The sequence below is a fragment of the Mixophyes fleayi genome, chromosome 10, assembly GCF_038048845.1.
Source record: "Mixophyes fleayi isolate aMixFle1 chromosome 10, aMixFle1.hap1, whole genome shotgun sequence".
In the NCBI taxonomy this organism is placed as follows: Eukaryota; Metazoa; Chordata; class Amphibia; order Anura; family Limnodynastidae; genus Mixophyes; species Mixophyes fleayi.
The window spans coordinates 52,643,739-52,658,059 of NC_134411.1; the positions used below are offsets into that span (position 1 = coordinate 52,643,739).

General features: G+C 39.7%; 1 protein-coding gene across 3 annotated transcripts in view; it reads left to right on the top strand.

Annotated features, from left to right (window-relative positions):
* EHBP1L1 (EH domain binding protein 1 like 1) overlaps positions 1 to 14,321 on the top strand; it is a 149,145-nt gene that overhangs the window by 53,450 nt on the left and 81,374 nt on the right. For all 3 annotated transcript variants that reach the window (XM_075188756.1, XM_075188757.1, XM_075188758.1), the window contains exons 3-4: positions 8,312 to 8,407; positions 11,990 to 12,043. In XM_075188756.1, coding sequence (XP_075044857.1) covers positions 8,312 to 8,407; positions 11,990 to 12,043 — 150 coding nt within the window. The remainder of the gene's footprint in view (positions 1 to 8,311; positions 8,408 to 11,989; positions 12,044 to 14,321) is intronic.

Below are 14,321 nucleotides of genomic sequence, written 5' to 3' on the forward strand. Positions count from 1 at the left end.
TATGCCCTATACTTTGTTATTTACATTTGATAGTACATTTCTGTTCTTCTGTTAATTACATGAAAGTGAAATGAATTATGGGAGTATTTTTTTTTTACCTTAATAGTGCCAAAGAAAAATTTATAAAGAATTTATGCCAATGTGTTTGCCAATTATGCCAATATTATAACTGAAGGATGGACTAAACACGAGGGAAATTAAAAGCCTGAAGTGTGTGTTCATAACGTATTTGACCCCCCTATTGGGTTAAAGTGAGCATGCAAAGTGAGCCTTGGGTACGTCCATTGCTGTGTCACTAGGGGACATCAGCCCTCCCTCCCTGTTTTGAAGATTCCCTGCAGGTACATTGGGTGCCAACAGGCATGTTTTATCTGATACCGCTAGTGGGGAGGCTTTGGTTTGGTTTCCACTACCCGTCAGCTTGTTGCCGGGGCTCGGTTTCTCCCGTTACGGGACATTTTTTCGCTGGTGTTTTGAGTGCCAGCACCAGCTGGTTTAAGGTTTGTTTTTGCTGGAAAACATAAAGCAGTCGGTGGCCTATGCACATTAGTTTTATTTCCGAAATGGCTGAACCCGCTTCCCTTCAAAGAGAATGCTTTGGTTTTGGTACAGGCACCGACCTAGAGGGCGGGCATGTCGGTTGTAGATAAAGGATACCCAAGTTTAAGGATATAGGTCAGTGTTGGCTAACGTGTGACACTCCAGGTGTTGTGAAACTACAAGTCCCAGCATGCTTTGCCAATATAGAGCACCTTATTGCTGGAAGGGTATGCTGGGGCTTCTAGTTTCACAACACCTGGAGTGTCACAGGTTAGCCAACACTGATATAGGTGCATCCAGGTGAAATGTATTGATATTGAGAGGGTAAGTGATCCTCACTGTGATCGTAGGTCCTAGCCAAACTGCTTATAGTTTTCTCCTCCATCATACAATGTTTTGTTTTAAGAAACTCCTTTATTTGCCAAAGCGATGTGTGGTGTTATTTATTATTAGTAGAGTATGTAAAAGGGGAGTTAAAGAGGGAACTGTTTACATGTAGGAACATCAACCGTTAAGCATTTTATTTATTTTTTACTTTATGCATTAAACTAGCATTTGCGTAACAAACAGTTAAGTGAAGAAGACTAATCAGGATTACAGAAAGTTATAGTATAATTTTAAATTACTGAATTGACCACATTAGGTTGCAATGTGCACCTTTAACATAACCGCTCTCTCAGTAATTTATCTAATTACCTGACTTTTCTACATCTTCTCTCTTCCTGTTTAATAAACGTTCCCAAACATGCTACGAGTCTACTAGCTAATTAGGTAATTTTAGACCTCATTTGGGATCAATTACAAATTGAAAAAAAAAATGTCCCACTAAACAGTATGTCATTATGCACATTGCCCATTTGTTTTTTGTTTTTTTTGAAAAGTAAATTTTTATTGTAGTTTTTCAAAACAACATAGGTGTGAAAGTGAGACATCTTATGACAAATATATGAAACATTTCACTTTAAATAACAGAAATGCACATAAATGGGTTGTTTTATCTCATTTTTGTTGCATGGGGTGTATGGGGAAGACAAACAATGAGGAAAGAGGGATTTGGGGAAGAAAAAGAGGGGGGGGGGGAGTTTATCACTCATTGTTCCTTATATCAGGTGGTAAAGAGGAAAAATAGTGATAAACTTGGCTATAAGAAGGTGTAATCAGATTGTCTGCGACTACCATTTAAAAGTATAAGACATTCCTAGCCTCTAATAATCATAGTTTATGGGAGTGGATGAGTGTCAAACGGTTGTTAATGGGGGTTCAGCATTGAAATGGCTCGTCCAAGGAGACCATGTATTTTGGAAATTCTCTGGTTTATCTTTGAGAACAGCTGTAATGCTCTCCATTCTGTAAATTGACCATATTTTGCTGATGGTAGCTGAGAGCGAGGGGGGGGAAAGTATTTTTCCAGTGAGCGGCAATCAAACATTTAGCTGCATTTACCATATGACCAATAAGTTTTTGTACAGGTCGGATGATGGCAGGAAGCCGTCTGGGAAGAAGGGAGTAAAAAGGGGAATCAGGCATCTTAACCTGTATCACAGATTCAATCAGCTTATGAATTTGCTGCCAGTAAAATTGCAGTCTAGGGAAACTCCACCAAACGTGCAACAGGGTACCCCGCAATCCGCAACCCCTCCAACATCGATCACTGGAAGCAGGAAAGATAGCATGTAGATGGGAGGGGACCAAATACCACCTGTAATAAATTTTACATGAATTTTCCTTTATTCTCACCGAAATTGATGTCTTAGCCACATTAATTCTAATCTTTGACCATTCTATTGGTGTCAGGGTCTCCCCAGTGTCCCGCTCCCAAGCCAACTCGTGTGGCTCTTTATCTGGCTGACCAAAGCTGTTCATCAGCTGGTAAACAGTGGATATTAAGCCTCCAGTAACGGTTGATGAACAACATAGAGACTCTAAGGCCGAACATCGTTCTGACGGGAGGGGGGGGGGGGTGTTCTTAGGGAACGATAAAAATGCCTAAGTTGTAGATATTGATTAAAAAAAATTGGAGGCAGACCTAGTCTGTTCTGCAATTCTGAAAATGTAGGGAACACCCTCATTGGGGCCAGATCCCAGGCAAAGAGCAGGTTGTGAGAGGTCCAATGATGAAATGTTTTGTGATCTAGGCCAGGTTCAAATTTTTTATTGTTCCAGAGCGGGACAAGAAGCGGATATTAGATAACATTTTATAGGATCTAGTCACTTGGTCCCAGATTGAAACAGAAAAACGGGCTGTAGGTAGCTGTGCTAGGCGCCTTGTCCTATGTTGGGGTGAGATCCAAAGCAAGGAGTATGGGGAGTATAACTGTAGTATATCTGATTCAATGTGAGTCCACACTCTATTATAAGGAGGGGAATGCAAGAAAATTTATTGGGACATATGTGTAGCTTGATAATACTTTAATATGTTTAGGAGTCCTAGACCTCCAGCAGTCTGGTGCTTAAAGAGGATACGCATTCGTACCCTAGGCTTACGCCCTACCATACAAATTTGGAAATCATCTGCTGTAGGTGCTTAAGGATATGTAAAGGAACCTGAATTGGGAGAGTCTGCCATAGATACAATAATCTGGGTAACACATTCATTTTGACAGAGGCCATACGGCCAATCCATGAAATGTGAAATTTATTCCATTGGGATAGGTCATTTCTAATTGTGTTAAGGAGTCTGGGAAAATTAGCTGCATATAATGAGGGGTAGATGTTTTAGTTAAATAGATTCCCAAATATTTAATCTTACTATGTTGCCATCTAAAATTAAAATTGGCCTTAAGCGATTGGATAATGTGTTGAGGAGTGTTTAAGTCCAAGATTTCCGATTTGTCTGCATTTATTTTATAATTCGAGAGAGAGCTATAGGACGTAATTTCATTAAAAAGGCTGGGCAGGGAAATGTGTGGCCCAGAGAGCGTGAGTATAACATCATCAGCATATAATGCTATTTTATGGTCCCTAGTATTCGTGGGGATGCCTGTGATGTCCGGATAATTTTTAATCCTGGCTGCCAAGGGTTCCATAATAAGGGCGAAAAGTAGGGGGGATGAAGGACAACATTGGCGGGTGCCATTATTTATACTAAAGGGAGAGGAGGTGAGACCATTAGCTAAAACCGAGGCTGTGGGGTTATTGTATAATGCAGAGATTCCTTTACAAAAAGCTCCCTGGATCCCCATGCTCACCAAGGTTTGCTGCATGAAGGGACAGGCCACTCTATCAAAAGCTTTCTCAGCATCTAAAGCAACCACCAGAGCAGGGAGAGACGTGTAATTAGCCAAGTTAATTAAATCTGTTATTCTTCTGGTGTTATCTGAGGCCTGTCTTCCCGGAACAAATCCCACTTGATCGGGGTGGACCAATGAGGGGAGAACAAGACCCAATCTATTGGCAAGTATTTTAGCGAAAAGCTTTATATCCACAATAAGAAGTCATATGGGTCTGTAACTGCCCACCTCAGTGGGGTCTCTGTCTGGCTTAGGTATCACTACAATCCCTGCTCCGGTGGTGGCTCCATCAAATTTGCCTCCTTCTATAATCGATCCCAACAATCCCATGAGCATGGGTACCAGCTGGCGGGAGAATTTTTGTAATAAATTGCGGAAAATCCATCTGGGCCTGGACAGACTGACGCTTTTGATAGCATCAGAGACTTCCTCTGATGTAATATCCGCATTGAGGGATGCTATTTGTGCTCTAGTGAGTTTAGGCAGTCGGCAAGAATGAAGATAGCTTTTAATATTTGCTTTAAGCTGAGCTGGGTCATCTAATGTGGGACGCAAGTTATATAGCGAGGCGTAGTAATCTCTAAAGCGCTGCGCTATATTTTGAGGGTCGAAAAGTAGGGACCCCGCGGCATTCTTCACCGACATTATTCTATTTCGAGTACGTCAGGAACGGAGTTTGCGTGCACCCATTTGTTTTTTTATGCATGACCACATTCTGCTTTTGGGACCTGGAAAATATGGATTGGACTCATAAACCCTGGCTATTCAACCCCAGCACCAAACACCTGAATGTCTCAAATTTGGCCACAGGAATGTCAAACAAGTGGATGTGCTGTATGGGTATATTATGATTCTATGTAACAGATGTTAAACCAACTGTCGTGCATTTCTCTAAGATGCCAGTGCACAAACAATGATAAATGCAGTTACAATGCTTATGGCTTATTAAACAAATGCTAAATGGACCATGTATGCCATTAGATGCATTCCTAGTCCATTTAGTACTGTAATGTTGAATTTAGGCACACCTCCTAATCTTTCAAATTGTAAAAGAGATAGATTTGAAGGTTAGCTTCTGGAAAGTGCTCCAGTGCCACACAAATGCATCATTTATGGCCGCTAATTGGCATGCTTCCCCGTCAAACAGAGACCCTTCTGAAAGACAAAAACATGTTAAACATACAAATCAAGAACCACAAATCATAACAGGGACTGGGTGGGCTGGATACTTACCAGTGACAAGAGGAAGAAACACCACCTAAGCTTACGTTTATATAACCTCCCCTCAGACTGTGCCCTGTAAGCTCTTCTGATTGGTCAGCGCCTGGCAACTACACACTTGCTAAAACAGCAACTCTTGCATAACCACAATGAAGGATCACAAACAACCTAGGCGCTTATACGAGTTCGGGTCAATACCAGTCCTCAGTTAACTTTTGTGCCTTCCTATGTAACAATCCCTGCTTGTTACAGTGTATATTACACAACATTGCTGGAAGTGTGATGTTGAATTTGGGACACTCAGTAGTTACACACTTTGCAGCAAATGATGTTCCTCATAGAAAGAATGAAGTTTCCTGCTACTGTAATTTAGTTTTACTTCCAGAATAGGTGCCTGACTGTATGCCAAAACTAGGGTCTTTTGGATGACTTCTTTATATAGCGGGATATTTTATAACTTTTTCTTTTCACATGCTAGTATACGTATGTTCTCTAAGTAACAATAGCTGTATCTTGTGGTCTGACTGTGTATCAGAACTCATTTGGTTTGTCGAGTGTGAAAGCTAAATTGTGGATATATGTGCATCTCTGCATGTTTGCAGTATGGTATATTGAAATTAATAATTTACCATTCTTGATAGATGGGTAGAATGACCAATAACATCATTTTAGATGCTCTCTACACTTTCCACCTTTCTATGTAATCAATATATCACATAGCACATACATAAAGTCAACCATAAACAGGTTTACATAATGAGAATTGCATCCGATTGCTGTCCTTGTGAGCTGAGGATATGTAATATGATTGTGTGTATTAATGAAATGTGTTAATTAATGCACATTGTGGGTAATTCATTCATATAGATTGCACAGTACATTAAGCCTTAGGAAGGTATATAAAATTAGCTTTGATTGGTCCAGTGCAAGTGTATTCTAATAAAATCAAATGTATGTTACCATGGGCTACTGTGTCATACAAGTATGTACCTATAAAACAGAAGAAGAAGGAGGAAGGGCGCCCAATAGTGCAGTATTTTGGGAACTTAAAAACCACAAAAAAGGTGATTTTAATCTACGTACTGAATATATGAATCAGAAAGGCACATCTATAAATGTATCCAGAATACCTCAGTGAAGGCACTATCCTTACAACTTGAAACAAGGTGCCGATAGAAAGATAAAAAAATACCAAACATAGTGTAGTATTTTTATATATTTGGAGTAGTTATTGTTAATACCCAGTAATATATGTGCATACCAATTATATGGAATTGTATGCTTATCAGTGATGTTTCACTTCGCTACAACACACTTGATCCACTTTATTAGTCAGACATACAGAACGATATGTTTATCTGTGGTATTTCACAACACTGTAATACTTGATCCACTTTGTTAGTCTCCGAAATATAAAAATATAGTGTAGAACATTTAGTAAAACCAAATTTTAATTTAGCACACACACAATATAACGAAAAATGAAGGCTTATCTGTAACCCTGACAATCGGGTTAGGATTTTGGCAGGATGTTAGTCCTTACGTCTCGCTTGGAGACCTGATCAGGAAACAGAAGTCTTTCAAGTGGAATGGGATAAGTCCACTGGAATAGGGGAGGATGATAGCAATATTCTCAATGCATTTCATCTCTTAATTGCGAGACTTTATCAGATGTAACATCAAATCTATTTTGAATATTTATAGAAAAGGCGAGTGCCCTCTTGAGCATGCGCACTTTGCCGAAATAATTATTGTGCATACGCGGCCACAATATCGGCCACGATTCTGCCGAAATCATGTAAACACAGGACTTAAATAGTCTATGTGTCTAGAATCAACCGAAAACAATATGAGCCTCCTTCTCTATTATTTTAACGATCCCACAGTATGTCATATTGTTTTGGACACAGTTTATTTATAAAAGGCTACATGAGTTTCACTGCCAGACAGATTCTCTGCCTTAGATAGAATAGAAGCGAGTAACAGCGACAATTTTTTATCACCCACCAAAGCCACACATGGCAGAGTGTTCCATCGGAAACACAGTATAAAGGAAAATATACAAATAGCATCCCCATTGAACGCATATTCATAGAGGAGGAAAACAAGGGGGTGTCAAGAAAATTAAGGAAAACATATTCTCACTAAATGATGACCATTTAAAAGATGATGGTATATTCAATTTATTAAAACACAACCTTACTAAATATGAATGTTCCTTACTTAAGAAGGGTCTCTCTTTTGCCCCTACAAAGAAACCAAATATGTTTCAAATGTATATAGACATCAATAAATTGACTAGAAAATTAACACGTAAAAGACATTTTGCTAAAAAAGACCAAGGGCTAGATTTACTAAGCTGCGGGTTTGAAAAAGTGAGGATGTTGCCTATGGCAACCAATCAGATTCTAGCTATCATTTTGTAGAAATTACTAAATACATGACAGCTAGAATCTGATTGGTTGCTATAGGCAACATCCCCACTTTTCAAACCCGCAGCTTAGTAAATCTAGCCCCAAGTCATTATATTGAACTTTGAAAATCAATGCAAATCAGGACTCAAACCAGTTTCTAAATTTTACCCACTGAAATCTAGGAGCAGTTATATCGATCTTTTTCAGTAATTGACAGTTAAGGACTTATGCCATGATAACTTTGAAGGAAGGCAACCACCTTTACTAAGGATGTGTTAAAGAGGTGTATCTGGATTCTATACTTTTGAAAAATCAATACTGGGTTGAGTTCCATCTTTTACTGTTTATTAATGTTAAGTAGGTACCTATATTGGTACATTCTTGTTACTGTTGTATTGTGGTCCAATGAAGATTACAGAAGTATGTGTCAGTCACGTATACCATTCTTGTGAAGAATGTTGCTATATATAAAAATTATATTTCCAAAGTGACCTGTTTCTAATTTTAGCTGTTTGGTAATACTTAGTTTATTTAAGAAATCTGTTGTGTATTTTACAAAATTAATGTTTTTTGTCAGATTAGTGGGTTAAAATTATATTTACCTGGGCTGTAACTTCTTTAGTGAAAGTGTTCATATTATTTATAATATGTATACATGGCTTTCCTGGTTGGTAGATTTACCTACTTAAAATACATGTGTGCTAATATTCTTGGTGCCGCTACTGAAATAATGGGTGCTGATGAAAAAGGTGGTATTTATAGATACAATAAAGTCCTCTCAATCTCACACCTCTTTTCCTTATTAATCTCTTCCTACCGTATGCCTTGTCACCTCCTCTCTGTGTGTTATGTAGTAATTACCAAACTATAAAAACATGTTTACATTTTTAATGTTTTTTTCCCCAGGCTCATAGCTGGCAGCCTGGGATCAGGAACCCATTTCGTGGATCTGTCGTTTGGCCTGTTCCTGAAAATGTGGACATCACAGCTACACTTTATAGAGTAAGTGACTAGGACACTTAAGAGAAATTAGGGACACTTACAGTCTGTGGGTGTGAAGAGAGTCAAGTAACAATGGAATGAATGAAGATTGTCCATCTGCAAATAAACATTTGGAAAGAAGAAAGTGGAGAGTTAAAATAGAGATGGACGGACTCGGTTTCCCAAAAACCGAGCCCACCTGAACTTAGGGCATCCGAGCCGGCTCGGAAATGTCGCGCACTTTAAGGCATGGAAGTGAGGCAAAACGTCATCATTGTCTCATCGGATCTTGCAAGGTTTTGATTCTTTAAATAACGCCCGAAATGGAGCTCCGTCGCCATTTCACAGAGAGACAGAGAAGGTATAGCAGCGTCTTTGACACAGTGGCAAGGAAAGATTCAGGCTTTCGCCTTACTTTAGGAGTGCTAGTTCTGCAAATGTACTTCAGACATCTTCTTGTAAGGTCAGTGATGACGATGGAAGACTATGTCATTCTGACTACAAAAGTGGTGCCCAAATACTTCTAAGCAGAGCTGGAAGAAAGTAGCAAGGCCTTACAAGAAAATGTTGGTTCTAAACCAGATATGACACAAATACCTGAGAAGAGTCTTGACCTTTTTGATACAGTACTCACAAAGTAGCCCCTTGTCAGCATACGATCTGATGTGTGCATGAGCAGACCAAGTGTTGCCGGTGATACCCAAATTGAGGATGCTATTTTGGAATTGAAAAAGGATGAGGGATATATTTCTATAGCTGATGACAGCGCTAATGACGATGTTGATGACGATGATGTTGTTTGTGTAAGTGGAAGCAGTTTTTGACAGTGATAGCAAGAAGCCCATTGTTATGCCTGGGCAGAAGACAAAAAAATCCACCTCTTATGTCTAGAATTATTTTTACCCAAATCCTGAAGACAGCTGTGTAGCTATATGTAGAGTTTGTAAATCCACAGTCAGTCGAGGTAGGGACATAAACCATTTAGGAACCTCATCCATGTTACGCCATTTGAAGAGAGTTCATGGGAAGCTTTTGGGAAAATCCGAAACCTATTCCCACGAAATAACAACAAGCATCAGCTAGCTCCTGGCTCTCATCTAGATCACGGCCCCTGCAATCGACACCGACAACATCATCCTCATCACTATCCTCATTAGCGATCGGAGTTAGTCCTGCATCTAAGCCGCATAGGCTACATGACTCCTCCCCTAACCAGGATTCCTGTGAAGATTTTGTGACCGTTAGGTCCCGCTGCTGGTCCTGCTGCTGGGGGTAAATCTTCCTCCCATAAGCAGCCCAAGAAGAAGAACACTAGTACTTTACAACAATTAACTGTGAAACAATCTTTTACTAGCGGAAGCAAGTATGACAGCAGTCACCCAGTCGCAAAGCTGATCACAGACGCCATGGCGACAATGCTAGTGTTAGATCTGCATCCAATATCCACTATTAACGCAGTTAATTGAGGTCTTGTGTCCTCGTTACCAAATTTCATCGCAACACCATTTTTCGAGAAAAGCTATTCCTCATCTGTACCAGAACGTTCATAAAAATGTACTAATTGCGCTACAAAATGCCATTCTACTCACTGTACACTTAACCACAGATATGTGGACAAGTGGAAGTGGCCAAACCAAAGATGATATGACTGTGACAGGCCACTGGGTTGGTGATTCGCCTTCACAAGAAGGAACAGCAGCAGCATGTACACGACTACATAACAGTTTTCACAGGCAGGCCACTCTTTGTATCACCGGCTTCACTAACAGGCATACAACTGATAATTTTTTAAGAAAACTAAGGGATGTCATTGATACATGGCTTATGCCACTTGGACTCTCCCCAGGATATGTCATTTCTGATAACTGCACCAATATTGTGCAAGCATTACAGCTGGGTGAATTCTATCACATTCCCTATTTTGCTCACACAATAAACTTGTGCAGGAGATGCTTTCGGTGGCCCGTAAAATTTTGGGACATTTCCGGCATTCTGCAAGAGATTGCAGCAGCTACAAGAACAATTTAATTGCCCTGCCACCAACTTAAGCAAGAGGTGTAAACAAGGTGGAACTCCACCCTGTACATGCTTCAGAGGATGGAGGAACAGCGCAAAGCCATCCAAGCGTTTTGCACAAGCCATGACATTGGGAAAGAAGGGGGAATGTATTGCAGTCTTGCACAGTGGAGAATCCTTTCTGTGTTGTGCAAGGTGCTGAAACCATTTGAAGTTGTGACGTGTGAAGTGAGTTCAGACACTGCTAGCTTGAGTCAAGTGATTCTCTTAATTAGACTTTTAGAAAAGCAGCTTGAGAAACTGAAGGAGGAGATAAAACAAAGCAATTCCGCTAAGTATGTCGACTTGTAGATCAAGTACTTTATTCGCTTCGCCATGATCCAAGAGTTAATAAAATCTTGAAGTCGGATCTCTATGTTTTGGCGACTGTGCTTGATCCTAGGTTTAAGACCTACGTAGATTCTTGCTTCCAACTGACCGAGATCTGAAGAGATACAAGGAGCTTCTGGTCAGCAAGTTGACCGCTCAAGTGGTCCGTAGCTTGATGGCATCTCCTCCTTCAGTTACTCAGGCAGCTGCTGCTCGTAAGAAATTGCGCTTTCCAAAGAAAATCAGGGATGACGCAGGTGGCAGACCACAACAGTTTGACATTTGATCTGGTTTGAAAGAATTTAGCAAAAGAGTGTGACCTCGGCCATAACTCCATCCGATCCCACTATTAACTTGCAAAGGATGGTGGAGGATTATTTTCAAGAGTTCATTTAAATTGACATGTCAGACAGTCCCTTTCTAATGTGGAAAAGATGATGTTTATAAAAATGAACAACATCTTCCATGAGGAATGTCTTTACCGGCAAAAACATCCTAAGTACTGATACTTCTGTAATGACGGATTCCAGCGGAGATGAATTAATAGTCTGTGATGATGATGTACACACTGATGATGGTGAGGATGATGCTGAAGATGATGACGACAAAATCTTGACAGTGTAGAATTCATTTGACAGCACTGTTGGTCTAACCTGCCTTTGATAGCTGGTTTAGTGGGGGCCCAAACAAACCAAGCACTTCAGCCACAAAAGTGGCAGTGCATGGTTTGTTAAAGTGTGCATGTCCTTTGAAAGATCCAAAATATGGGTGGGTGGGAGGCCACAAGCAGAATTCCATCTTGTATTTCTTTTCTATTGTGAGTTTGTGATACTGGTGTGTGGCAATGTTTTCTAGATGTAATACAAACTGCAGTGTGTTTGTGTCGTTGCCCCGTCGCTTAACATGCTGGCTGGATGTTGAATGGAAATGACTGGAAATTAGTGTTAGTGAGGCTAATAATAATGTAGGTACAAAATAATACCTAAATTATGTGATTTTAACCCAAAAATGGAATTTTGTAAAAAAAATAGCAAAACAAAACCAAAGCCAAAACACGCAAGGGCAGTTTTGGCAAAACCAAAACCTGAAGGTATTCCAGATCCAAAACCAAAACCAAAACATGGGGGTCAGTGAGCATCTCTAATTTAAAGTAATTCTGAAATGAGAAAGTAACAGGTATTAAAAGTACAATTTTGTTTATTTGTGTCTTTGTTCCAGGACCCACACTCTGATCATTTTGAAGAGAAAGAATGGACATTCCAAGTTGAAGGGGTAAGTGTAACTCAGAAGCTCCTTGATGTAATAAAGTATTGTCTGTTCATTGTTAATAGTATCCTCATTAGCAATTTGTGATGCACATTCATTTCCATATGGTAGTTTAACTTGGAGGTACATCATTGTAATTACAACTTGTAATTATACTGCCTAAGGCAGAGATAGGAACCACAACATAAATAATTGTAATTAGCGAAGCACAAAAGAAGAAACATATATTGCTCCTTAATTAATATTAAACCACTAGTTCAAGCAAAGAAATGTACATGTTTCCTGAGATGACAGTGCCTCAGTCACCCTTACTGTAGGGTCACTTCTGGTTACAGCTGTCAGTAGTAATACACTATAATAAATGTGTCCTGTACAATTAGTGCAAATAAATGCTATGTTTAAGAGCACCCATAAAAATTTCCTCATACTGATAACAAATAGGCGTATAATAAACTGTTACTGTGGTTATAGTTGACAAAAAGGTCCTCTCTCCCCAGTATTAGACCAAGACAGTTAAGGGCTCAATTAGGCCTGTATTTGTTAAAAAGGCTATGTGGCATAATTTCAGACTGCTCCTTCATATTTTACATGTTGGCGTTTGGGGCCATTAAACCCAGAGGTAAAAGTAGTACTTGAGGGTAGGGGAAAGCAGCAAAAACAGAATAGGTAGGTAAAAAAATTTAACCCAGGCCTGGCCACAGTGTAGACATTGCCTTCAGGCTCCCACCCTTACTATAGAAAGCTGTGTCTTTTTTGCTCACACCACAAGAATACCAGACCTCATATATAATAAAAAAAAAAAAAGACTTGCACCTTACATTTTTTCACAATTGACTTCACTCAACTAGACATGATGTAATATGAATAGACCTCATTCTATATTGGTAGAATATTACCCATATTATACATTCATAATAGGCCGTGCATTATTCAGCTGCAATAGTCTTTTATTATGTAATCACAATAACAAACATATATTATAGCCACAATACGCCTATGATAAGAGGTGATTCTAGTCCTTCTGCTGCCTGGATCGGTAAGAAACAGCAGTCGATTTAATGCCCTAGTAATATGTCCATCAATGATAATATGCCACTAACCAGAATTAAAATGCCAGTGACATACACATTCATTGTAATAAGCAGCAGTACACTATATTGACAAACATAGGATTTATAGAGGGGTTTTTCATGCTGCCAGAGTGGGTATAACCAACATGCAAAGGGCATGTTTATCATTTTAGACAGTGATTGGCTGCCCTCCAAATCCGTTCCATCCACTTCAAACACATGGGCAATTCTGCATGCACAACTGTCAGGTGCAGACAGCTCCCCCTTCACAAGCAGAGCCGTGTGAAGTAGGAGATAGTCCCATCAGAATCTGGACAGTTTGCATACTGTCCTCCTCTAACCTACCCATGCATCCAGCTTTCACTATCTGCTTCTGCTGGTGTCACAGAACTTTGCAGCTCTAGGAAAAGGACTTTTCCAACATGAAATACAATTTGCAACATCCTTACAAAGCAATATCATTGCTGTATATTTATTCATGCCTCACACCCATTATTGGCTATATTTCAATGTGTGCATTTTCCTCTAACATACTTCTTTTCACTCCTCACTTACTCTCATATGTAGTACTACCAAAGCACACACAGCCCTCAGATTCAGCTCACAATCTCATCATCAGTACTGATCTAGCCTATGGCCCATTGAGTATTCTTATGTCACACATTTCCATTCTATACAATATAAATCAGTAACGTAGTCTATTCTTTTTTTGCCTGATTTCATAACAAATGAAGTTCTGGCTGACAGGAAATACTTGGCAAAATACTTGGCAGCCGTCTACAGTTTTCAATATATACCACACAGTAAAGACTTGTTCTCACAGTTCTCCAGCCTCTGCTTTTGATTTGCACTCAGACAGTTCTACATGGTGTCAGAAGGTTGGCTGTGATGGCACAAGGTCTCTGAAGCATAGATCCACTTGTTTTTGTCAACGCCATCGCGGACGCATGGCTCAAATTCAGAAAAGAATGGCGTGTAAACTGCTTTGCTGGACTCTCAGATAAATCAAAAAAGGTACAAGCATACAAGCCGCTCAATTTAGTTGATGCTGAAGCTGTAGATGAAGCTGACACTTTTGTCTATTCAGAGGGGGAGGATCAGGAGGATCCAGACACTAATAAAAAAATTTGATGAGATATGCTTACCAGTGAAAAATGTCATAATGGACAGTCATGCATTTAATACTGCTGTGCAGAGCCCCTCTGATAACATCC